Source organism: Protopterus annectens, chromosome 1.part0 (genome assembly GCF_019279795.1).
Source record: "Protopterus annectens isolate FY-2018-M chromosome 1.part0, PAN1.0, whole genome shotgun sequence".
Classification (NCBI taxonomy): domain Eukaryota; kingdom Metazoa; phylum Chordata; order Ceratodontiformes; family Protopteridae; genus Protopterus; species Protopterus annectens.
This window is the reverse complement of record NC_056725.1, coordinates 975,948,930-975,975,327: the sequence shown is the minus strand read 5'-3', so window position 1 is coordinate 975,975,327 and position 26,398 is coordinate 975,948,930. Positions and strand designations below refer to the sequence as shown.

Below are 26,398 nucleotides of genomic sequence, written 5' to 3'. Positions count from 1 at the left end.
TAGGACTCCCTGAGGTGGTGGTTTCCCATGGTGTTTATAACAGAAATGGATACAGTGTGCTATCCATTTGGATATGGTTTGTTTTGATATGGCCTTGCCCTCTGCCCCTGCTGCAAAGCTGACTAGTAACTGGTCAGACTTCCTAAAGGGCTTAGTCTTATCAAGGTAGAATCTGAGCTGTCTGTGCACATCTAAAGAGTGCAGGACCCTTTCCCCCTTATTTTGAGGATTTGGAAAAAAGGTGGGCAAATGGATAGATTGGTTGAGAACCACATTGGGCACCACTTTTGGAATGAAAGTATGGTTAAGTCCTGAGGGAGACCCTGTCCGCATGAAAAATGATGAAGGGTTCCACAGCCATAAGTGCTTGTAGCTCAGACACTTCTAGCTGAAGTGATGGCCAGAAGCAAGGCTGTTTTCCAAGAGAGGAATTTTAACTCTGCTGACGTTGCAGGCTCAAAGGGAGGGAGCGTGAGCTTTTCCAACACAAAATTAAGGTCCCAAACAGGGGTAGGGGGCTCTTCTTGGTGGCCTTAAGTTGTTAGCCCCTCTCAGGAACTGCTTTATGAGAGGGTGTAAGGAGAGAGGTGGCTCAGTGCTGTAATGAGCAGAGATGGCAGAGGCATGGATCTTAATGGAAGAGAAGGATAGGCCCCTGTGGAGTAGGTGTGCTAGGTAATCCAGGATGAGAGGTAAGGAAGGCTGTGCTGGATCCGCTCCTTTAGTCTGGATCCAGGAACAATACATTTTCCACTTGTCAGCATAGGATTTTCTAGTACTGGGTCATCTGGCTTCACGTATGACATCCAGTACCTGCTTGCTTAGGCTGGCCACTGGAGGAAAAGTCAAGGAATATGCCAGGCTGCAAGGTTCAGGGTCTGCAATTGCGGATGCAAGAACTGCCCCTCCTGCTGAGTCAGGAGAGTTGAGATCTGGGGGAGGTGCCATGGAGGCAATGGTGACAGACTGCACAGTAGTGTTACCAGTGTTGGCGTGGCCAGTCTGGGGCAATCAGGATTGCCCTTGATCTTTCCTCCCTTAATTTGAGTAATACTCTTGTAAGAAGATGTAGAGGGGGAAATGCATAGATTGAGAGGTTTGCACACTGGAAGGATAGGGCATTCACTTTCCAGGGCTTGCTGTGAGGTTCCCTGGTGCAACATTTGCTGAGCTGGTGGTTGTAGGGGGAGGCAAATAGGTCCACCTTCGGGCTACCCCATTTCTGGGTCACAGGGCTGAAGGTGTTGTGGTTTAATTGCCACTCGTGTGGGTCTAGGAGATTTCTGCTTAAGCTGTTTGCCAGAGAGTTTTGGTTGCCTGACAGGAATTGAGCTTGCAGGTGAATATGCATGGCTGAGGCCATGTTCCAAAGGATCATAGCTAGCCTGCAGAGTGGGTAAAAGTGGGTTCCCCCCGCTTGATGATGTACCACATCACTGTGGTGTTGTCGGTTTTGATTAGTAGAGGCCCCGGAGAGAGTAGGGATCTGAAAACTATCAGAGCGTGTTGAACAGCTGGCATCTCTTTTTGGTTGATGTGCAGATGAATTCTGTTTGGGCTCCAGTAGCCCTGAATGCACCTACTGTCCAGATGTGCATCCCAGACATAGTCTGATGCATCTGTGGTTAGGGTCTGGGCGGCGTGGGGCTGTGTAAAGGGAAGCCCCTTGTTGTGGTTGCATGCTGCTGCCCAACAAAGGAACTCTTTCCTTAGATAAGGTATCATAGGTATGACAGTTTCCAGGTCCTGAGGATGTTGGCACCAAAGACTTTTTAAGTACCACTGAAGTTTCCTCATATGCAGTCTGGCATATGGAATTAGTAGAATGCAGGAGGCCATGAACCCTAGAGCTTGCAGGATATTCCTTGCGGATAACTAGGTTCTGGTGGCCATTTGAAAGAAGTAGCCTGTCAGATAGGCTTGTTTTTCTGGAGTAAGGAATGCCATCTGGGATGCTGTGTCCAAGCTTGCTCCCAGGAATACAATTTTTTGACTGGGGACTAGTTTGGATTTCTTTTAGTTGATAGTGTACCCCAGGGAGGTTAGGTGGTCCTTTACAAATGTCACGTGCTGCAACAGCTTTTCCTGACTGTCTGCCTGAATCAGGCAATCGTCCAAGTAGGGGTAAATTTGAATATTTCTGTCTGCAATAGGCAATGGCTGGAGCCAGGCATTTTGTGAAAACTCTGGGAGCAGTGGATAAGCCAAAGGGAAGTGCAGAAAACTAATAATGCATAGATCCTGCCCTGAAACGTAGATATTTCCTGCAGGAGTCCCTGATTGGGATGTGCAGATAGGCCTCCTTTAGGTCTAGGGTGCCTAACCAGGCATATCTTTGGACAGCATAGGCAGAAGCTGCTGTAGGGTGAGCATTTTGAATTTTGGTATCACCAGGAAGGTGTTTAGAATGGCTAGATCTAGGATTGGGCGCCAGGTGCCCTCTTTTCTGGGTACCAGGAAAAGTATGGAATAAAAACCTTTGCCTATCTGCTCTGCAGGAACAGGCTGAATTGCCCTTATGGAAAGCAGGGACTGAACTTGGTTTTGTACCTCTGCCCACAGGTTTGGATGAAGGTCTGGGAACCCTTTTGGGGTTGGCAGTGTGTAGAAATAAAATTTGTACCCCTGGGATACTATGTTGAGGACCCATTGACCATTGGTGACGGAGGTCCAGCTTTCTGTATGGTGGGCAAGTTTCCTCCTAGGGGCACAAGCAATTAGGCAGAGGTGAGGTGAGGAGTCATTGCGAATTATTTCCATAAGGGGGTGGGCTTAGCACTCCTTTTTTATAAGTGGAGATACTCCATTGCTTAGACCTCTGCATACCCTGAGACTGCAGTCTGGGGGGTCTGTTCACCCTTGGTCTAGTTTGAGGTGGCCTTGAGGGGGCTGGAAAGGACCAATGTTTTCAGGGGCAATGCCTACTGAATCTTGGCGGCTGCACTTGCAAAAAATCTTTGACTGCCTGCTAGACATAGCTTTGTCTTCCATCTTTTATTTAGCTACAACAAGGGGCCGACGACAAATAGTTTGGGTGCTGAACAAAGCACAAAAACGGCAGCAAGGTACATTGTGGTTTGGGCCTAAACATGTGACGCAGTAAGAATGGAAATCTCGGTTCCATGGTTAACCAAAGCATGCAAAAACCTCATGAAACAAAGGGACAAAGCCTGGGATGTCTGGAAGCAAAATAAGTGAGAAAAATCTCATTCACTTCAGACAACTCCGCAACAAAGTGAAAAAGCAATCATACAACACTCACCTTTAACTTTAACACAAAACCAACCCCCAAAAATTCTGGTCTTCTACATCAACCTTACTTAACCCAGGTATGAATAAAGAACATTGCCCAACTCCAGATGCCTCTCCATCCCACGTAGCTGAAGACTTCAACAAGCACTTTAGGTTGGCTATGGAAACACCTCTGACACCCTCTCTACTTCCATACCAACTCCTAATATCTCTGTCTAGCTCCGATCCTCTCCACTGTAACAGTCATAAACACCACACTGATAACTCAACCACTTTCATTTCCACCCATACCTACAACTATCATAAAAAGAGTACTGCAAAAACTAAAACCTTGCTCTACCTCTGCAAGTAACCTCCCACCTCAATATCTTAAACTAGTCACTGAATCCACTGCATACCCAATCTGTATCCTAATCAAAAGATCCACAGCAGAATCATTAATTCCTAGCATATGGAATATGTCTCATATTATCCCCATTCATAATGGAGGAAATTCCACAGAGCTTGTCAGTTTCTGTCCATTCTATCTCTCATTTCCAAAACTCAGAGGTATTCACCAACAGCTAATGCATTAGCTACTGTAAAATAACCTACACAGACTCAGCATGGTTTCTGTCCAGACCACAGCACATCCACAGCTCTACTACCCTTTACTGACACCGTGAACAGGGATAGAGAAGCAGGAAGCTATGTATCATTTCTGCAGCATTTCTTGATTCCCCCCTAAAGCTTTTGATATTGTTTCTCACCCTTACTTCTGGACTGACTCTCCAACTTAGGCTTTACCTATTCCACATTACAGTAGTTTCACAGCTATCTAGACGATTGGAAACAAGCCATAAATATGGTTAAATGAATTCTCCCTCCTTTCTCCACAGCCTTACTGGAGTCCCACAAGGCTCCATCTTGGCCCCCTACTGTTTATTATGTTTACAAACAACCTACATACGTCCTCACTCCCTGGAACCTTCATACAGTATGCAGATGATTCCACTATGGTCTGCAGGTTTTGCACACTTCCCCAACTACTCTCCAACACAAAGACTTTTTCTGCCATTGAAACATGGCTTACAAATGTTCAACTCTTTCTTAACCCTAAAAAACTAAACTTCTCTTCCACTCAAAAAAAAATCACACTTCTGACGGATCAATTCAAGATACATTCAGCAGACAATACAATTACTGAAATAGCTCGTCACAACATACTGCTTGGTGTCATTATTGATAATCAACTGAAATCTGACTTCCACATCCAGGAAAATATTAAAACTCACCAGAAACTAGGGATTCTCTATAGAAACCAACACTTCCTAAGCACTTCAACTGAAGTCATGCTGGCTAAAATTTCCTGCTCTCCTCCCACTATTCTTACTAACTTACAGATATTTATTAGATCCAAATGCAAAATTGTTACAACAAAGTTTGTCACCAACTCTTAAATTCTACATACATCACTGTACACAACTACATGACCTTAATTGGCTTGAACTCCCTCAGCCACTTCCAGGATACCCAACTCTGGAATGTACACAACTTAATCTACAAACCCTTAGCCTGCCCAGCTCTCAGCAACATAGTCAAACTTTACTCACCTAACAGAACCCTAAGACCTGCGGATAAAAATCTCCTTACCATCTCCAAAACCTCTAAAAAACCAAGACAGTGGCTATACTCTTACTCTGTTGCAAAAGTTTGGAAATCACTCCCCCCTATATACCAGAACAATTGCCAGCCTAGCAAGCTTCAAAACTTCGTTAAAACAGCATCTGAATAATTCATGGCTATGCACTTGCACTGCTCCAGGCTAATGTCACCTTTTACTATATCTTTTACACTCTGTCACTCCACTGCTTAATCCTCTTCATGTTGCCTTTATGAACACATCTTAAGGAATACTAACAAAAAAGTACAGTTTTGTACCTACCATAAATGTAGATGTCCGAACTGGATAGCATCTGCAGTCATAACAACTGGGTTGTCCTGTCGTCAGGCAGCCCTTCAGTCGGCCGGATTCCAAAGTCCGGGTCCGGCTTCGGCTGATGTCGCACTTCACCCGACGTCATCTCTGTTGGTCTTCGGGTATAAAAGCATCAGCCGACGCCATTTTCCTCAGTGTTTCTTGCCCCAGATGCCAGTAGCCCTCTTGAAGGCTAAAATTTGGATAGATGCCAATGTTTCCAAAAAGATAGAGGTAAACACAAAAATAAGCATGTATGTACATATATACAAACAAATACACCATAAAAGACTCCCCCACCAGCTAGCTATTAGGAGGGTAAACACCCTAGGAGTACCACAGAGGGAAGGAGGGAGGGTAATCCTGACTGCAGATGCTATCCAGTTCGACATCTACATTTATGGTAGGTACAAAACTGTACTATGTCCTTCATGGATGCATCTGCAGTCATAACAACTGGGTAGAATACCATAGCCAACTAGGGAGGAGGATAAAAGTAGATTATGGTGTGTTTAGGATCCCTTGCAGTACAGCAGTGGCAAACCCTGCTCGGGATCTGGAATATAGAGGCAAATTATAATGCTTGGCAAATGTATGCACGGAGGTCCAAGTAGCCGCCTCAATAATGTCTTTGGTTGCCACTCCTCGTAAGAAGGCTGTGGTAGTGGCTGTTGCCCTTGTAGAATGAGGTCTTATGTTCTGTGGAATTGGTTTTCCATGGAAGGAGTAACAGAATCGTATGCAATTTCCTATCCATTTGGAGATTGTCTGTTTGGAAATAGCTTTTCCTTCCTTCCTGTTGCATAGGCTACAAAAAGTTGGTCAGTCTTTCTGCTATTTTTGTTCTGTCCAAGTAGTAGCGTAGCTGTCTATGTACATCCAAGGTATGCAGTATTCTTTCCCCTCTGTTTTGTGGGTTGGGAAAGAAGGTAGGTAGGTGGATTGCCTGGTTTAAAGACACTCTGGATACCACCTTAGGCATAAATGTAGGATTAGTCCTCATGGACACTCTATCTTGGTGGAAGATTAGGAAGGGTTGCACTGCCATTAAGGCCTGTAGTTCTGAAACCCTCCTTGCTGAAGTAATTGCCAGTAGGAAAGCAGTTTTCCATGACAGGTGTTGTAGGTCTGCTGTTGCTGCTGGTTCAAAGGGTGATAGTGTCAACTTTTCTAGCACAAAGTTTAAGTCCCAAGCTGGTAATGGTGGTTTCCTTGGAGGTTTTACATTCTTGATTCCTCTGAGGAACTGCCTGAGCAAAGGGTGCGAAAAACAGGTGGATCAAAGCTGTATTCTGCTGAAATAGCTGATGCATGTATCTTGATGGAGGAGTAGGACAGGCCTGAATGAAGAAGTTCGCCAGATACTCCAGAATGTTAGGCATATCTATGTTTGACACATCTTTTCCTCTTTCCGTACTCCAAATGACAAACCTTTTCCATTTTCCAGCATAGTTCCTTCTTGTTGAAGGTCTGCGTGCTTCAAGAATAATGTCTTTAACTCTTTGGGAAAGTTCTGGATTAGCTGCTGCTATGTGATGTTCCATGCAGTCAGTTGCAACGCTTTTAGGTTTGGATGTATGATGCTGTAGTTGTTCTGAGTTAACATCAAAGGCATCAGGGTATTGGCCACATATTGTTCGAGACATGCTCCTCAGCAGTGAGTACCAGTGTTGTCTTGGCCAGTTTGGAGCTATCAGGATTATCCTTGGGCGTTCTTCCTTGATTTTTAGTAGTACTTTGTGTATCAAGGGAAGAGGTGGGAATGCATATGCTGTTAGGCCTTTCCAGCTGAAGGAGAGCGAATCCACTTTCCATGCTAGTGGGTGGAATGTCCTTGTGCAGAACTTTTGAGCTGGTGATTGAGAGGTGATGCGAATAGATCTATCTGAGGCATTCCCCATTTCTTTGAGATGGTCTTGAAGATGTCCGGGTGCAGCTTCCATTCGTGGGCATCCAATGTGGTTCTGCTTAATATGTCTGCTAGAGTATTTTCTTTTCCCGGTACAAATATTGCCTGTAACTGGATGTTGTAGCTGAGTGCCAGGGTCCACAGCTCCAAAGTCATTCTGCATAGGGGCTATGAATGAGTGCCTCCCTGTTTGTTGATGTACCACATGACTGTGGTGTTGTCTGTCCTTATCATCAACTGGCCCTCTTGGAGAAATGGTTTGAACTTTTGGATTGCCAGTTTTACTGCCAGCATTTCTTTTAGGTTGATGTGCAGGTGAAGTTGATCCTGTGTCCACAATCCTTGCACGCATTTGTCCAGCATGTGGCCCCCCATCCTAGGTCTGAAGCGTCTGTTGTGATGGTCTGGCTTGCTTGACATCTGCGAAAGGGTAGGCCTGGGTTTGACTGACATGCCTGAGCCCACCATAGGAACTCCTGCTTTAAGCATGGAATTAGTGGGATTTCTGTTTCTAGGCTGTGTCTGTGTTGGGACCATAAATTCTTTAGGTACCACTGTAGTTTTCTCATATGTAGTCGGGCAAATGGGACCAAGATTATGCATGATGCCATGAAGCCCAAGGCCTGCAGTACTTTTCTTGCTGTTAACTTGTTCAGTTTTGTTAGTGCCAAGAAGTAAAGAGGGAGTTCTTTTGTTTTTCTGTAGTCAGGAATGCCATTTGTTTTACTGTGTCCAATTCAGCCCAAGAATGTCCTTGTTTGGGATGGTATCAGCCTTGACTTTTGTAAATTGACTGTGTATCCCAGTGCTTGTAGCAAGTAAATGACCCTTTGTAAATCTGTTGTCAGCTTGCTTTTGTTGTCCCCTTGTAGCAGGCAGTCGTCCAGGTATGGGTAAATTTGAATTCCCTGTAGTCTGCAATGGCGATTACTGATGCCAGGCATTTTGTGAATACTCTGGGCAGTAGATAAGCCAAAGGGCAATGCTGAGAATTGATAGTGCTCTGATCCTGCAAGAAATCTGAGGTATCTTCTGCAGATTGGTCGAATGGGGACGTGCAGGTATGCCTCCTTGAGATCTAGAGTTACCAGCCAAGACTCCTTGCCCAGCATGGGAAGACGTTGCTGTAGGGTCAGCATTTTGAATTTTGGGACAATGATGTATGTATTTAAGGTGGACAGGTCGAGAATTGGTCTCCAACTTTTTTCCTTTCTTGGAACTAGGAATAGTCTGGAGTAGAACCCCTTTCCTTGCTCTGCTGTTGGCACTCTTTCCACAGCTCTCATGTTTGCTAACTCCATTATCTGTTGTAGTGCCTCTGTTTTTTGATTTGAAGGTAGATTTGGCATTCCTCTTTTGACTGGTAAAGTGTGGAAGTGAAACCGGTAACCTTGATCTATGGTTTGTAAAATCCACTTGTCTTTTGTTATGTAGTGCCAGTTCTTTGAAAATAAGGTTAACTTTCCGCCTAGAGGAGCTGCTATTTGTTCCCGGGTAGGCGGATTTAGGGTTAAGTCACTGTGGTTGTGCTGATGTAGTGGCAGTGGTTGTGTCTGTGCCTCTGTTGTTACCTTGCCACTGTCGTCCTCTGTAGGCGCTTCCTCTGGATTGGTTTCTGCCTCTGGAACGTCTATTCCTGCCCCTTTGAAATTTTGTGGAGTCAGGAAAGGACCAATTTTTGGCAGGCCAGTTTCTGCTAAACCTTGGGGGTTGAACCTGCAAGAAATCTTTAACCGTTTGAACAGATTTTGCCTTTTCTTCCATTTTCTTCATAACCTGCTGGGCAGGTGTACCAAACAAACTTGTCTTATCCATAGGAGCATCTAGCAACTTAGCTTTAACATGATCCGGTAAAGCTTGCTCCTTTAGCCATGCATGCCTTCTTATCACTGTGCCAGTCATGGCTGATCTAAATGAAGCCTCCAGTGCATCATAGCCACATTTTAAGGAATGGTTGCTAACCTGTTGTATGTTATTTACCATTTCTAATACATATTTCTTATCAAGAGATTCATCAGTGGTTAGTTTTTTAGTTAACTGATCAAGCATAAACTCTTGGTATTGTATCATGTGAAACTGACAGTTTAAAGCTCTAGCTGAGAGAGTAGCTGAAGTGTAGACCTTTTTACCCCATCTGTCTAATGACCTTGCTTCCCTTTCAGAAGGAATAGAGTTTTTAGCTATGGTCGCGGCTACTGCCTTGGGACCCTGGGATATAGTTTCGGGGTCTGCAAGTGGGGCCTTGTAAAGGTGGTGATGAGTATCTGGCACCCTGTAAAATCTGTCTGGTTTGGCAGGGGCTGAGGATAAAGAATCTGGAGCGGAGCAGACATCATTGAAAGCATCATCCACCACAGAGAGAACAGGAGGTATAGCTAAGGGCCTGTGCTGTGGGAGGTGCAGAAAGGTCCTAAGTCTTTTTCTGGAGTCTGAAAAATCCTGTTGCTGCCATTGGAACTGCTCTCGCATGGCATGTAAGGTTTCCCCAAAGGAGAATTCTTCTGGTGGGGAAGCAGCTGGAATGGATTCTTCAGCATCAGAATCTTCAAAATTGGAGAAAGGAGCCTCTGGCTGGTCAGTTATGTCTGATTCGTGAGCAGAATCATCAGAGGACACTGGCTCTGGGGGCTCTGCCCTAGGTCTCTTCTCTGGGGGCTGAGAGGCCCTGTCTGGGTGAGATTGAGATCCTCTAATTAATGAAATTAAATCTTCTGCCAAAGTAAGCATTTGAGAACTAGAAGAGGGCCTGGTTGTGGGGGGTTTAACAGGCACTGTCTTAGTAGTCTTGGCTGCTTTAGCCCTGGCGAAGGCCTTAATGGACATGGCTGCTGGAGGCCTAGCAGCACCACGTGCTGGGGTAGAGACATCCAAGGGAATGGTGTCTGATAAGTCAGTGGCAACCACCGTAGTGGATAAAATTTCTGAGGCCGATTCAAGAGTGGTAGCAGGGGCCTCTGTTGTAGAGATAGGTTCAGCTGTACTTTGATCAGTTTTCTCGGTTTCGGCCGAAACCGAGACACTCATGATTTGCTTAACCATGGTTTCGGCGAAACCGCGGACCCATGAGTGTCGGTCTTTATCTTTGCGTTTTGGCAGATTGGGTAGTCGGAGGATCCGGCGGCATAATGTATGCAAAATCAGAACCGAAAAACTGTTCTGCAAACTCCGACCGGCGCCTAAGCGTTCGTCGGTTGAAAAAGCACAGGCGAACAGGCTGCTACGTCGTGGGCTGGGCCTAAACAAGGCAGACAATAAGAGTGGAAATCTTTATGAGGTATTTGTTTCCCACAGGTTAAACAATTATTAACTTTTTCTGACATCGGCTGAGGCAAGAAAGAGTCCCCAGCGGGTACCAGCTTTAGAAGTCTTGAGTAGTATTCGGTAGAAGTAATCTCTGAATCCCTCCGACCAGCACTTGCGAACAGCTTCTGCTTGGCCACGCGGCAAGAAAGACTGAGGAAAATGGCGTCGGCTGATGCTTTTATACCCGAAGACCAACAGAGATGACGTCGGGTGAAGTGCGACATCATCCGAAGCCGGACCCGGACTTTGGAATCCGGCCGACTGAAGGGCTGCCTGACGACAGGACAACCCAGTTGTTATGACTGCAGATGCATCCATGAAGGACATCTGCACATTAAAAAAGGTCTCACTCCTATCCCCTTGTCTAAGACTCTCACTTTACTCTGCTAACAATCATTACTCTATGTAATCTTGCTCATTATTACTACTGTCAAACTTGTAATATACTGCTTATTTGTGAGGTACCTGCTGTGATATCTGAATAGAGGAGAAGCCAGGCACCGGACAGCTGAAGTAGAATGGCAAGGTTTATTGAAGCAACCCAAACACAACCGTGAAACGCTTAGACAATCACAACGCTATCAGTTTTTACTATCTTTTGTAATATTTCATTTTATATTTTAAGATTACTTTTTTGAAATATTTTAGGCAATAGACACAATTTTATGAAATTATTGTTTTTATGGGTTTGTATGAAATGATAATTTTAGGATTCCTGTTATTTTTAGGATACTTGCTATTTCCACCATAGATCACTAGATGGGAGTATTTGCAAGCATTTCTACAGTAAAGTAGGTTGAACTCTTTCTGCTTTTATGTTTATATTTATAGTTTCTGCTTTCTTAACCCCAGTGAGAAAATTATAAATATATTTATATTTATATATTCAACGTTACACATTTTTATATATGTTTTTTACATGAAGCTATATATTATTTTTTTTTTATATGAAGCTATACATTTTCCCGCTCAGTATGCATTTATTTATTCATGAGATGTTCATCTATTGGCTTATTTGAATTTTTGGCATACTATATATATATATATGTGTTTTTAAAACTTTGTTTTTTGTCTGATGAAGTCTGTTGCATTGACGAAAAACGCGTTGTGATTGTCTAAGCGTTCCACGTTTGTGTTTGGGTTGCTTCAATAAACCTTGCCATTCTACTTCAGCTGTCCGGTGCCTGGCTTCTCCTCTATTCAGTGCTTTGTGGATTGTTTATTAGTTTGCGTTTTGCACTGTTATTCCGTTTCTTTGCTGTGATATCTGCTTATTTTCTGTCACAGGAAATTGGAACACCTGTTTTTCTTTGCTATGGAACTGTAATATGTGTACTACGTTTCTAGTTTATATTATGTCTGTATTTGGAGCTTTTCTTCCAGGGCCTCTGCTGAAAATGGGTTCTTGACTCAGTTAGACTATCCCAGGAAACAAATGTCAAATAAAATTAATTCTCTACATGTCTCCTATGGGGGTGGGATGAAATGAGACTCCTATGGGGGTGGGATGAAATGAAGTACTGGCAAAGACATTAATGCTTTGTATCTTACTCATTTCCCAGGAAGGATAAGCTGTGTCAGTGTAAGTCCTGACAATTAATATAGCAAATGTAGAAACATCTGTGGTTTTGACATTTTAGACATTATATCTGGGAGCTCTCGAACAGATGTAATATCCACAGCTCAGCACTACCTTCCTATAACACTGCATGGTGTGAATAACTCCCAAGGCAGCCTGGCTTATGATTTACTGATACAATGCTTTCCTCTCTGACTGACTTGATAAGTAGACCAGGTGAGTAGAAAGGTGAACTACAGTTTAAAACTTTCCAGTGGCAGTGCTGAGTCTACTTTCTTAAAACTTGTGTGGCTTAAGAAACAGCATACAGTTCTCCACTGCAGAAAACACAAAACTAAAGATTGGGGGGGGGGGGGTCCTCCAAGATCCTCATGCATGAAGGATAAAAGCAGCAAAGCCAATCCCGTCCATGTACAGCAAAGGGTCTATATTAGAAGACCGAATGGAAAAAAATAGCGAACGGCAAAACAGCAAAAAGAACGGACCTCGAAGTGCTGTTTGCTAGATTGCGGTACAGTGAAGATTGGAATATTTGCCCTTTCCTCACTGTAGTGCGATCTCAGAGTTAATATATATATTTAGCAGAGGGTGCAGCCCCCCACAATAGCACGTTCAAGGTCTGGTCTTTTCGCTTTTTGCTGTTCGCTATATTTTCCATTCGGTCTTCTAATATAGACCCATAAAGCAATACAGACCAAATTAAGTTCACATCTTTAGCAAGAAAGATGCACTTACTCATATGAAAATTAACTATAGAGGCTACAAGATAAAGTTTCCTCATAGTCCTTACTGTCTGGTGACTCAAGTATTTTCTAAAGCTTGGGAGTACCAGGAAAGCCTGGAAACAGCAGACAAATTCATCATTTAAGCAAATCTGCACTTGTCCTTCTGCGGTGTTTAACAAGTGGGATTTCATTGCCTGACATCCCACCAAACCATTTTTGAACTCTTCTACTCCCATGTTCAGTGGTGAGGGGTTCAAGTGACAGCAAGGCACCCTTATGTCATGTGATCCCTTGTATTGCCTGCATGAGAGGGCACAAACTGAAATAAAAACAACATAAGAATGCAAGATTACCTACCTTAGTAGAAAATCTGTCCATGGATGCTGGATGATAAAGATATCCAGATAGAAGTGGACAGCAACAGAATTATAAGCACCCACTGTAGAAGGCCTTCTTACAGATCACTCGATATGGCAAGCATTCACCCTTAACTAGAAGCTCATCTGGGGAACAGCCACCTGGACAATTTAACTTAAGTTTTGAAAGTCACTTACTTGTCTAGCTAATTTCTATTTTTGCAAAATATGTCAGCCACAGAATACTTACAAAGGAAATATGTACTGGGCCTTACTGTTGTATGTTTAACCGGAATTTTGCCTAGGTGTAGGCACATGCACCTTAAAATGTCTTCATACAAAGCTTCTTCATAACTCATCACTCCTAGTTTGCAGCATACATTTTCAGGGGTTATGAATGAAACAGGAAGTTTAGTCAACTATGCTAACTATCAAGATAACAGGCACACATGGAAGTGCTGGGCTACTTTTGTACGCCTGGTTTCTTAAGCTCTCTCTAAACTTTGCTGGAAAGTAAAAGGAAGCCAGAATGTCTAGTGTACAAAAACATTTATGCAGAAGATACTCAACTACTATTTTCTTCAAATTCCTAATAGGTTCTTGACTGCATACCAGCGGGGGGACAGTCTACTCAATGTATATATAAACAATCATGAATTTATGACAGATATTGACTTTGAAACTTCTGTATAAAATATGAGAAGCACCCACTAAACAAACCGACATTTCTGCCAGTTCACAAAAATGTAATGATTTTGAATGGGGGGGGGCAGGATAAATGTTTTAAATGGTGACCTAAAACCAAAGGAGACGTACTTAACAGCATAAAAATTGAAAATGTGTCTGTTGATCTAAATAGCAATACCATTACTGTATGTAAATTTGTAATTTGTACCCAATTAAAACAAAACTCTGAATAACCTTAACATGCATCTCTTCTGCACAGAACTACTTGTACAAGAACTGTTTTACTTACCAACTGAGTTACCAGCACCAAATTTCAAGGACTGCCCAAGACTGCCTTCTTCTGAAAGCTCTGTAGGTTGTGTAAGTAAAGGACTTGTAGGATTTGTTTGATCTGTGAAGTGAAGATAGCTATGTCAATATTTCTTAAATATACACATATTCTCAATGTACAGTTAGATGATCTACTGACAAAGTATTAAATTAAATATTCAATGAACCTCATACTACAAACGATGGAAAACTACCTATTTTTTTTAAACAGGGGCAAGCATCCCTGCACCCAAACACCTTTATATACACTAATGCTGAGAATGCAGAGCAGTGAGATCTCAAATACCCTGCAAGCAATCAACATTCCTGCCAGTTCACAAAAATCTAATGATATTGAATTGGGGGGGGGGGGGTAAATGTGTACACACATGCATACACACACACACATATATATATATATATATATATATATACATATACACACACACACACACACGTACTTATACACACACAAACACGTATGTACCCACACACACACACACACACACACACACACACACACACACACACACACACACACACACACACACGTACCTAAACACACACAGATGGTTCTGTATCTTTGACTGAATGTGAATCTACCTCAAACAAAAAATCAGTAGCTACAAATGACTGAAAACTTATCTGGCTGAATCATATTTCACCAAACACATCCTACACAACATATAGGATATAAAAGGATTTTTCTTTGTAGCGGGATGCATGACCGCCATGCCCCCACACCTCCCTTACTTGCATACACTAACTCCCCACAGTCAAACACCTCAGAAGAAAAAAAAAAATCACTCAATGCACAAGTGCTGCACACAAACATCTACAGATCTGGCAGTATGGCACTACTGTGGTCATTGCCAAGCCACACAATCTTCTAGAAATTACTTCCCCAAGAAACAGGATCATAAAAATGACACCACAAATACTATTTATAGACTTCGAGTTTTCAAGCAATTGTGGTTCAGTCAAATGAGACTTCAGTCATGTTTTTTCAGTCAATTTTTTTCAACCATTTCTGGTTCTACACATTCAATCAAATGATATGTATAAACAAAATAATGACACAGTTAATATCTTAATGGAACAATATATAGTGCACATAGCTTGGTGTGGAAGGCTGTGGGTTCTATTCTCACATCACGTAGATAAATGCTGACAGTGCAATGCAGCTTAAAGGGAATGCTGAACTCTTGAGTGTGTTGTCCTTTGCACAAGACATTAAACTGAGGTCTCATCTGCTTGAGTTAGTGGTAGCTCAGGTGAATGTAAAAAATCCCATGACACCCACAGAAAGGAAGTTCCCCAAGACCTTGGCCAAATGTCCCCTAGTAGTACAACCACCACCATAGGTCTACACTGAAAAGAGGCCACTAGCCTAGTGGGACTAACCTGTTCAACAAAAAAACAAATAAAAAATCATGTGGCTGATCAGTCAAATCTCATTAAGTCAAGGGTCCTTCTAGAGAGGCAACAACTGAAAGAGTGACTTGGGGAGAAAAGTTCTTAAAGTTGCACAGAAAAGATTAGTCAGGTCATCACAGACACCTACAATGCACAACACACGATAGTTACCAAAGAAATCAATGTTAACCATCAAGAAAGTACATTTGTGTACACTTACCATAAATGTAGACGTTCAAGTGTATTCACTTGTTGCAGTCATCATCTGTGGTTTATCCGTGCTGTGGTAGCCTTAGGCCAGCCTGAATACCAGAGTCAATGTTTTTCTGTGTCAGCTGCTGTTGCTTGTTGACGGATGTCAGGTCGTCAGTGCTATAAAGCAAAGCAGCTGATGCCATTACATCAGTTTTTCTTGCCCTAACCAGTCAGAAGCCCCGGAAATAAGGTAAAGTGGTCCTGGTGGCTAAAAGCCACCATAAGAAGCTTATGTCACCCTAAGGAAAAAGGATATAAGGGGGAATGAGGGAGGGAAACCAGGATTGCAACAGTGAACACACTCTAACATCTACATTTATGGTAAGTGTACACAACTGTACTATGTTCTTCGTGTTTCCCTGTTGCAGTCATCACCTGTGGGAGGATTCCCAAAGCTGAGGGGAGGGATGGTAGGATTAGTAAGAGACCTAGGTCTGGGTCAGCATGCCCTGCAGAAGCAAAAACCCTACCCTAGCTTTAGGAAAAAGAGGAAGGTGGTAATGCTTTGAAAGGTATAGACAGAAGTCCAGGTGGCAGCTTCCAATATGTCCAAGGTGGGAACTCCTCTGAGGAATGCTGTGGAAGTGGAGGCTGCCCTAGTGGAAAGGGTACAAACAGACTTAGGGGGTGGTTTCCCATGTAAATTGTAGCAGAAATGGATACAGTGTGATATCCATTTGGAAATGGTTTACTTGGAAATGGGCTTCCCTCTGCCCCTTGGAAAAAACTGACAACAAGTTGGTCTGTTTTAAAATAAGGGTTTATACTGGTCCAGGTAGTATCTGAGCTGTCTGTGCACGCCTAGTGAGTGCAAACGTCTTTTCCTCCTCTTTTGAGGGTTACAAAAGAATGTGGGTAGATGTATGGCCTGGTTGAGGGTCACATTAGATCTCACCTTGGGCATAAAGGAGGGGTTAAGTCTTCAGGGTGACCCTGTCTGCATGTAAAATGATGAAGGGCTCAATGACCATCAGTGCCTGAAGTTCTGAAACCCTTCTGGCGGAGGTGATAGCTAGTAGGAAAGCAGTCTTCCAGGAGAGGTGTATCTGTTTTGCTGAAGCAGCAGCTTCGAAGGTTAGTTTTTCCAAAACATAATTCAGGTCCCAGGGCTGGTGTGGGTGGCCTTCTGGGAGGTCTGATATTAGAAGCCCCTGTGAGGAATTGTTTAATCAAATGATGTGAGAACAGGGGCTGATCTCTATCAAAATGAGCTGAAATGGCTGAGGCGCGGATTTTAATGGAAGAGAAGGAGAAGCCACTATTGAACAACTCCACTAAGTAGTCCAGGATAAGAGGAATGGAAGGTTGCGAGGAACTGCCCCCCTCTGGACTGGCTCCAGGAGCAGAATCTATTCCATTTCCCTGCGTAAGATTTTCTGGTGCTGGGCCTTCTGGCCTCTGTGATAATGTCTAGGACCGGTTTGCTTAACAGGGGGCCCCCTGTTTGCCTTTAGAGTATTAGCCAAGCTGATAATTTAAGAGTCTGCAAGTCTGGGTGCTGCACCCCCCCCCCCCACCTGAGTCAAGAGGTCTGAGATCAGGGGAAGCTGCCTGGGAGGCTGTAATGTCAGGCTATGAAGTAAGGTGTACCAATGCTGTCTGGGCCAATCTGGAGCAATGAAGATGGCCTTTGATCTCTCCTCCCTTATCTTGATCAGTACCTTGGGAATAAGAGGTAGAGGAGGGAAAGCATACACAAAGAGGAAGTTCCAGGGGAATGTTAAGGCATCCACCTTCTACGTTAGGTGGTGATACTCCCTGGTACAGAATTTTTTCAGCTGGTGGTTGAGGTGCAAAGCAAAGAGATCCATCTCTGGAGTTCCCCACTCCTGAATGACATGCAAAAATATTTTTATGTGGAGCTGACATTCATGGGGGTCAAGTAAGTTTCTGCTTAAGTGGTCTGCCAGGGTGGTGTTGATCCCTGGTGGGTATTGGGCTATTAGGTGTAATCCTAAGGAGGAGGCTGTCAGCCAGAGGTTCATGGCTAGCATGCAGAGAGGGTAAGATTGGGTCCTTCCCCGTTTGTTGATGTACCACATTACTGTGGTGTTGTCTGTTTTGATAAGGAGAACCCCTGGCCTGAGATGGGGTTTGAAGGATGTCAGAGCCTTTTGTACTGCCATCATTTCCTTCTGGTTGATGTGTAAGGGAAGGTGCTGGGCATCCCAAAGACCTTGGATGCATCTGCCTGCTAGGTGAGCGCCCCAAGCAATGTCTGAGGCATTGGTGGTGATGGTCTGCCCGGTTGATCAGAGGATGAAGGGAAGACCCTTGTTCTTGGCACAGGCCTCTGCCCACCAGAGAAACTCGGCCCTTATACAGGGGATCAGAGGGAGAGAGGTCTCTAGAGGCTGAGAGTGCTGACACCAAAGGTTCTTTAGATACCACTGAAGTTTTCTTATGTGAAGCCTGGCCAGAGGAATTAGAAGGATGCATGATGCCATGTACCCCAAAGGCTTACAGGACCTTCCTCGCAGTGAGGTGACTTCTGGAAGCCAGCTGGATAAAGTAAAGAGGCAGGAAGGTCTGCTATTCTGGGGATAGGAAGGTCATTTGAGATGCTATGTCCAGCAGTGCTCCTAAGAAAATCATCTTCCTGGAGGGTGTTTGCTTTGATTTCTTCTCACTGATGGTGAATCCTAAGGAGGTTAGGAGGATTTTGACATAGAGGTGGTCCTGGAGCAGCTTTTCTTTGCACTCTGCCTGAATGAGGCAGTTATCCAGATAAGGGCAAATCTGTATATTTCTCGGTCTGCAAAATGCTATGGCCAGGGCTACGCATTTGGTGAATACCCTGGGAGCAGTAGATAAGCCACAGGGTAGCACAGAGAACTGAAAGTGTTGTGAGCCTAGACGGAAGGACAGGAATTTCCTGCAGGACTGCCTTATGGGGATGTGGAGGTAGGCATCTTTTAGGTCTAGGGTCACTAACCAGGCATTTATTGTCAGCACAGGCAGCAGCAGCTGCTGCAGTTAGCATTTTCAATTTGGGTACCACCAGGGAGGTGTTCAGAATAGATAGATCCAGGATGGGGTGCCAAGTGCCCTCTTTTCTGGGAACAAGGATAAGCCTGGAATAAAAGCCTTTGCCTGTTTGATCTGAAGGGACAGGTTCTACTGCCCCTTAGGATAAGAGAGTTTGGACTTGTTTCAATGCCTCTGCCCACTGATTTGGAGGTAAGTCTGGGTACCCTCTTGGAATTGGGAGTTTGTTGAAAGAGAATGTGTATCCCTGAAGAATGATCCTTAAGACCCATTGGCCTTTTGTAACAGAAAGCCAATTTTCTTTGCAGAGGGAGAGCCTTCCTCCTAGCTTTTGGTGAGTAAAAGGAGGGCAGAGGGGGGAGAGGAAGTCATTGAGAAATTTTGCCATAGAGGGATGGCTTAGAACTCCCCGTCTTTGCGACGGAAGTGGTCCACTGTTTGGTTCTCTGCTGTCCCTGGGATAGGGGCTTGGGTGGTCCGTCTCTGCGGGGCTTACTTTGCCCCTGTCTGTTAGGTGCAGGAAAGGACCAGTGCTTAAAGGGAAAATTCCTGCTGAACCTAGGAGGTTGTACCTGAAAGAAATCTTTTACGGTTTGCACATATTTTGCTTTGTATTCCATCTTTTTAAGCACCTCTTCTGCTTTTACTCCAAACAAGCAGTCCTTATCCAAGGGTGCATCAATTAATTTAGACTTGACATGATCAGGGAGAGGTTGTTCTTTCAACCATGCATGTCTCCTAATGACAGATCCTGACACTGCTGCCCTACTTGAGGCTTCAAGGGCATCAAATCCACAGTGCAATGAGTGTTTGGCCACTTGACAAGTAGAGTGCAGTAAATCTGCCAACTCTTTCGAATTGGCACAGTCAAGAAAGGCCGAATTTTTTTGCTTTAATAGTTTCAAAGTGTGTTGTTGATATTTTAACATATAGAACTGACAGTTGAGTGCTCTGATAGCTAAGGTTGCAGAGGTGTATATCTTTTTACCCCATCTGTCCAGAGCTCTGGAATCCTTATCAGAAGGAATAGGATTCTTAGAGCTAGCCTTCGCTCCTTTAGGTCCTTGTGAAATGACCTCCCGGTCTGCAGCAGGATTTCTGTACAGGTATTTATGAGAATCCGGTACCTATCAGGTTTACTGGGAGCACGTGGGAGGGTGTCATGGGCTAAGCTGGATTCATGGAAAACATCATCCACCACCTTTATGATAGGGGGATTGGCCAAGGGTCTGTGCTGGGGCAGGTCTAGAAACTCTATTAGTCTTTTCTTAGACTGAGGGAAGTCCTATGATTCCCAGTGGAAATGTTCCCTGAATGTGTGAAGGGTTTCCCCAAAGGACAAATCTTCTGGTGGGGAGGCAGAAGGAATGGATTCCTCTGCATCTGAATCCTCAAGCAGTCGGAGGTTATTGTTCCTCTTCAAAATCTGAATAATCAGATTCCTCAGAATCCTGTTCTGTTAGTATTTCAGGAAAAGGGTGTCTTTTCCTTTTAGAAGTTGTGGCCTGACTGTCCCTGGTAAGGGAGATAAGATCCTCCGCCGTTTTAAGAATTAGGGCTTGTGGTGGTGGAGCAGCAGGAGTAAGATGGTGGATAGAGGTAGATTTTCTACGAGTGGCCTGGCTTCTAGGCCCAAGAGTATCCATCGATCTGAGAGTGGTAGTCGGATGAGAAGGCGACGTTTTTTGTCAAGATTCGGTAGTGCAAAAGGTCTCCTAGGAAGCCAGTGCCTGTGTCGCGGCTCCGGACCAAACCAAGGAAGAGACAACCAAAGGCTCAGAAGACTAAGAACATTTCTGCTGCATACTGTACTCTGAAAGGGTCTTGGTAGAGGCCTGCATAGATATCGTATCAGGGGCAGCGAAAGCACCTCACTAAATTCCGGAGAACTTGACGACCTGCTTAGCTGTAGAGTCGTCGGAAAGCTTAGCCTTGTGTGGTCTATCTTTATCTCCACGTTTTTTTTTTTTAGATGTCTACAGATTGTTGGCTGATGGACACCATTTCAGAATGCGAAGACGGAAGATGAAAATACCTGTCTACAATAACAGCTCTATGACGAATGGTTCTTGCTTAAAGAGGGCACAGAACCGGCAACTGGGGACGTTGTGGTCTGGTGCTAAACAAGTGATGTAGTATGAATGGAAGTCTCGGTGTGAGATCTGCTTTCCACAGGCGAGACAATTAACTTTTTCAGACATCGGTTAGTGCAAGAAAAAAAGGATCCCCAATGGGGTACTTAGCTTTAGACGTTTTTAGCTGGAATTCAAACTCTGATAGCAACTGACCGGAAAACTTGCAAACTGCTGCTGCTACGGGCTTCATGGCAAGAAAGACTGATGTAATGGCGTTGGCTTCCTTGCTTTATAGCTCTGACGACCTGACGTCAATCGACAAGCGACAGCACATGACTCAGAAAAATACTGACTCTGGTATTCGTGCCGGCCGAGGGCTACTACAGCAGGGATAACCCACAGGTGATGGACTGCAACAGTGAAACACAAAGAATATCTAGTCTGTCAAGGGTAAATGTGTAGCCAATATACTAAAAGAACACAGTGAAAACAGATTTCTGAAGAGAACCAATTTAGAAAATAATAGCATACAAAGATACAAGACAAAGGACAGGAAAGAAATCCTCTTTTAACACTGTTACACACTATCAAAACACTTACCCAAAAGCTTCCCATTAATGGGAAATGGAATGCAGACCAGAAACAATGTGCTATTTACTAGTATTGCCACTCCTCCAAATAGTAAGAGGACAAGGACAGCCAACCTGTGCCCTGCTACTATGTACCTTAAGCACCTGAGACCTGCTGCTGAGAGCAACCCATGTGTTTACCCAGCAGTCTGCATTTGCTTGAGTAAAAAATGTTGAGAAAAGAGGTTATGGATTTCTCTTGCAGACAGACATTTGTTTTTACTTTACTGCAAAAAATGTATACAACTATTGGCAGTAGTGACAGTAGAACAGTGCCCACAGCCAGATTCAATCAATTTATTCATTCCAGTGATCAGCGTGTGGGAGGGTATCTGAAGCAGCAGGCTTAAATACTTTATTGCACCCATTATTTCTAACACTTCTGGTAATCATAAATCGTAGGTGGAAGTCACAAATGGACATCTGTTTGGTAGGGGACATGCTCTGGATGAGCGCTATGGACAGTCAAGCGGCCACAGTAAAATAATCATTGTTGTGGTTTGGTGGGGGTGGAAAAAGTATTCAGTTTAGTTGGTACAGTATTTTCATAAACCTCGAAGGCAGTTTTGAGTCTGCATCTCACACTACGGGCCTCAACATGGCTATTTCACACGCTGGCACTTTGCTCCTTCTTTATCATCGAAGGGTAAAACAAATTTATGACATCTTCATATGTTGCACAATAAATATTTTCTCATATTATTATGAATATGGAAAATCTTTATTTCTGTTAAATATGAAGGTCTTGTAAAGCTGTTTGCAACAACACTGCACAAGATGCGAAAGACCAGGAGGACTGTACTAAATGTACATAACAGCAGCAACACAGAGAAATCAAGCAGTGCCAGTAAATAATTAGATTTGCTGGATATGATCCACACGTTGACTTGCTTTCATACAAATACATTATGATGCATTTTAAAATATGTAAATATTGTGTAAAGATTTTAATACGTGTTTCAATCAATAACAGAAATGAATAAAACAAACTATATGACACAAAATACAGAACATTATTTGTCAAGTTCAAACAATATTAGGAGCTTGTTTACTTTATCTCTTTTTTTTATATCCTGGTTTCTTTTCCAAATGCTCAGTACATTTTCTTCTGTGTTGAAGGCCGCGGTGGTGCAGCAGTTAGCATTGTCGCCTAACAGCAAGAGGTTCTCCGGTTCGATTTTTGGCTGGAGTGCCCCCTGTGCAAAGTCTGCATGTCCTCCCCATGGTTGAGTGAACGTTAAAGACATGCAGGTAGGTGGATGCGTGTGTGGGTGCTCCTTCTTTGAAGGTTGGGCTCTGGGCTGGCAACTCAACACCGTAAAAATCCACTGCCAATCATTAGCGGACTGATGATCTGCTGTGGCGACCCCTAACCGGGAAAAGCTGAAAGACAGTTATCATTACCATATATATATATATATATATATATATATATATATATATATATATATATATATATATATATATATATATATTTTGTATTTAACAGATATAGTATAGCCTGTTGGTGTTTTATAATTAACAGATATAGTATAGCCTGTTGGTGTTGCTCTATTTTTCCAATGTCTAACTTCCTTTAAAGTGAAAACATGCTTAATAGTTGTATGTATACAGACTACACAATGTCCTTTATATTTCCCTCCTATATCTACCCAAATGCCTGTGTGTGATCTTATAGTTCCCACACTGGGCACTATATGTCTAGCACGTTTCCATTTGGGCATATATTCAAAGTCTTGAATCAAATATATTAAACTAAGCTGCATGGCCTTGTACTATCTCTGGTAGTCTCAAACCACACTGAGCCATTCCAACAACATCCATAATTTACTTTTTTATATTCTTCAATATCCAACCTTTTGGTTGATAAATACAAGCATGAACTACATGGAGAACCTGCAGAACCAAAATATCTTAATCCTTTTTATTTTACTGTTGCTGTCCCTAACATTTCATACAATCTTTTCTTATTAATAATATTTTGAAAAATGTCTTTCCACATTTCTTTACCTTCTGGTGCAACATTCCATTTCAACCAAATTCTTATGTATCTCTCATCTTATCAGGGTCCCACACAAAGTGGAAGTTCTGTACCACGTCATGTTTTAGGACATAATTCATTACTATAGCCTTTGTTCTGGCTTCATTTAAATGTCTTAAGCTTGCCCAGTACTTACCTATACACCTATATTGCATGATCCAAATTATTCTCACAAGGGGTAATACATTACCATCCATGGGATGGATAAGCCAATTTAACATCAAAGTAGATAGGTTAATTCAAGTATCAAAAGGAAAACCTGAAAGTAGTACAGCAGCCCACAAGGGCTGCAAAGTGAGTAACTACTAGGATACTAGTAAACTATGCCAGTTTGTCAAATATAATTTTTATATCATGCTCTGATACTCTGTAAAAGGACTAGTTTCTCATAAGTACTTCTCTGAATATATCCAATTTAATTTGCGTCTCTAGCTAATTGCTTTGAATGGAAAGCAATCAGTATGAAAATGGACACACTTGCCTAGTTCCACTTGTAAAACTAAATGCTTTAGACAGTTCACCACCACACACTACCCCAGCTTATGTTCCCTAGACAATAGGAAATACTGTTGTCTATGTTTGTAGAAATATTACATTTCAAAAGATCTCTTAAATTTCTAACTCCGACAAATGCTTTTTGTCATCCAAGCCTACTGTCGTGAGTATATTACTGTCCAGTACATCCTTTTGAATCATAAGGGGTCTGTTAACTTTTTAAAATATTTGCCTAATTCCTATATATTACACTGATCCACATCTATATTTGGCAACATCTTTGCCATTCTTTTTGACACAGTAGTCATATACACGTAGTTGTGATTCAAAGTGAAAACAATCTTTAAGATCCTAGATCAAGAGGTTCATTTCCCCTCCATTGGTAAAACTATCACAACTGTGTCTTTGCAAGTAATGGGCATATCCCACCCAGTAAGTATTGTAAAATACTAGACAGGCCCGTACTATCTTCTGTTTCTTTTTCCACCGCTATTCAAATTTGACCACTTTCAAGAGTTTTCTCTGAAAATTAATGAAAAACCAGAATAATTTCACATTCCTTTATTTCCAATGCTAACACCACTGTTTCTGCTTCTGTTATCTGAAGCAGTAACTGTGTTAAATATCTTGCCGCTTCTTGGACATTACTCTCATTATGTCTATATAGTGTACTACAGTAGCTTATCATTACATTCATATTTTTCCTGGGTTCACCTCTACTCTGTCATACTTATAATTCTTGATTTTAGTTATTATCCTTTCAACCTTCTGTTGACTCAATGCTAAGACAGCAATCTGGTTGCTACTAGTTGTTTTAAAGCCTTTACTTTATGTTAATTCCTATTTCATAAATACTCTTTGCAAAGACATTTTAACCTCTTTTTCTTGCTCTTCTCCTACTTTATTCCACTTTTTTTTTTTGCTTTATTAAATCCCTTAAATTTTAAGCCATCCAGACACCTACTGCGACTATTATAACATATCTTGTTTGCTTTCATTGTGACATTACTAAATTTCAATTTACAGTTAATCCAATCCCTTGCAAGCTCTATACTACTTAGAATAAAATCTAAAATTTCACTTAAAAGTTTGATATACTGTTATCATTAAACTACTTTCTTTTCCAGAAGATATACTTGGAAAACGCCAATGCTTGTGGAAGTCTCACTTGTTTACAAAACTTAATTTATATAGGTATATGGATGTGTTTTCATAATTTGCACCATTGCACAGTATTCTTTCGATATGCAACATCTAGTCAGTAGATGTCCTCTTTACTGTAGCAGTATTCTTCACTGAAGGGATCTCCTGCCAAGGATAGCCCAATGTCTAGCCAGTATACTAAAACGTTTGGATTTTATTGGCACTGTAGGTCACACGTATGCTCCTGCTGTGAGGTGTAGGATATAAAGGTGATGTACTGAATTGCCCCAGGAGGAACATAATACCCCCAATGATAATGTAGAACATGTACATCCAGAAGAAAAAAAAGGTCAGAAAGGAAAGGAAATGAGAGCACCCCCCTCCCCAGTCAGAAGGATCATGAAAAACAGGGGGAAGAGTCTTAAGAGGGGGAAGGAGGAAGGGATCAAATACTGCAACGGTGAAGAGGACATCTACTGTTAAAATAAAATTTTACACAACTGTACTGTGTCCTTCCATATCACTTTTACAGTATTCTTCACTGAAGGGAGAGTACAAGAGCTAAGACAATGACTGGGAGGAGGACCTCACAGAGGAGCCCTCCACAAACCCATGCAGAGTAGTCCTGGCAAAATGTACCCTCAGCCTGGAAACATCCAATTTGTAATGCTTAGTAAAATTATGAACAGAGGACCAAGTGGCAGTTTCAAGGATGGAACTGGTGTCCAAACACTTGAAAAAGGCACCAGAAGAAGTAACTACCCTAGCAGTGTGTGCCTTTACAGACATTCCCCATGACAGGAATAACAAAAGGAAATGGTCTTAGAGATCCAAGAGGAGATGGTTTGGTTGGAAACAACTAAACCCAAAGTCCTGAATGAAAAGAAACAAAAGGCTGCTCACACTTGCAAATAAACTTTTTTTTACCCAAATATCTGAGCTGTCACTGGAGGTGCAAAGTGTGGAGTCTCTCCTCACTGGTAGACTGCAGAGAAGGAAAAAAAAAGGAAGGAAGGAAGGTGAATAAACTAAGAGACAACTCAATACCCACCTAGTAGAAAAGGAGAATTAGTATGAAGAAACACCCTGTCTCTGAAATATTAAAGGAGGAATGGATGGCCATAACAGCCTAAAGCTCAGATACACTCTCAGATGAAGTAAGAGCAAACAGCAGAACAGTTTTCCAAGTACAAAGTTGCAAGGAAGATGAACTAGCAAGTTCAAATGGGGACCGATTCACTTTTTCAAGAACAAACCTGAGGTCCCTAGCAAGAAAAGC

The 26,398-nt window shown here is 42.7% G+C and overlaps 1 protein-coding gene across 1 annotated transcript in view; it reads right to left on the bottom strand.

The window, feature by feature from the left end:
- Positions 1 to 26,398, bottom strand: part of REPS1 (RALBP1 associated Eps domain containing 1) — a 1,538,969-nt gene that overhangs the window by 286,145 nt on the left and 1,226,426 nt on the right. The window contains exons 11-12 of the mRNA XM_044068024.1: positions 14,058 to 14,159; positions 13,511 to 13,587 (exon numbers count right to left, since the gene is read on the bottom strand). Coding sequence (XP_043923959.1) covers positions 13,511 to 13,587; positions 14,058 to 14,159 — 179 coding nt within the window. The remainder of the gene's footprint in view (positions 1 to 13,510; positions 13,588 to 14,057; positions 14,160 to 26,398) is intronic.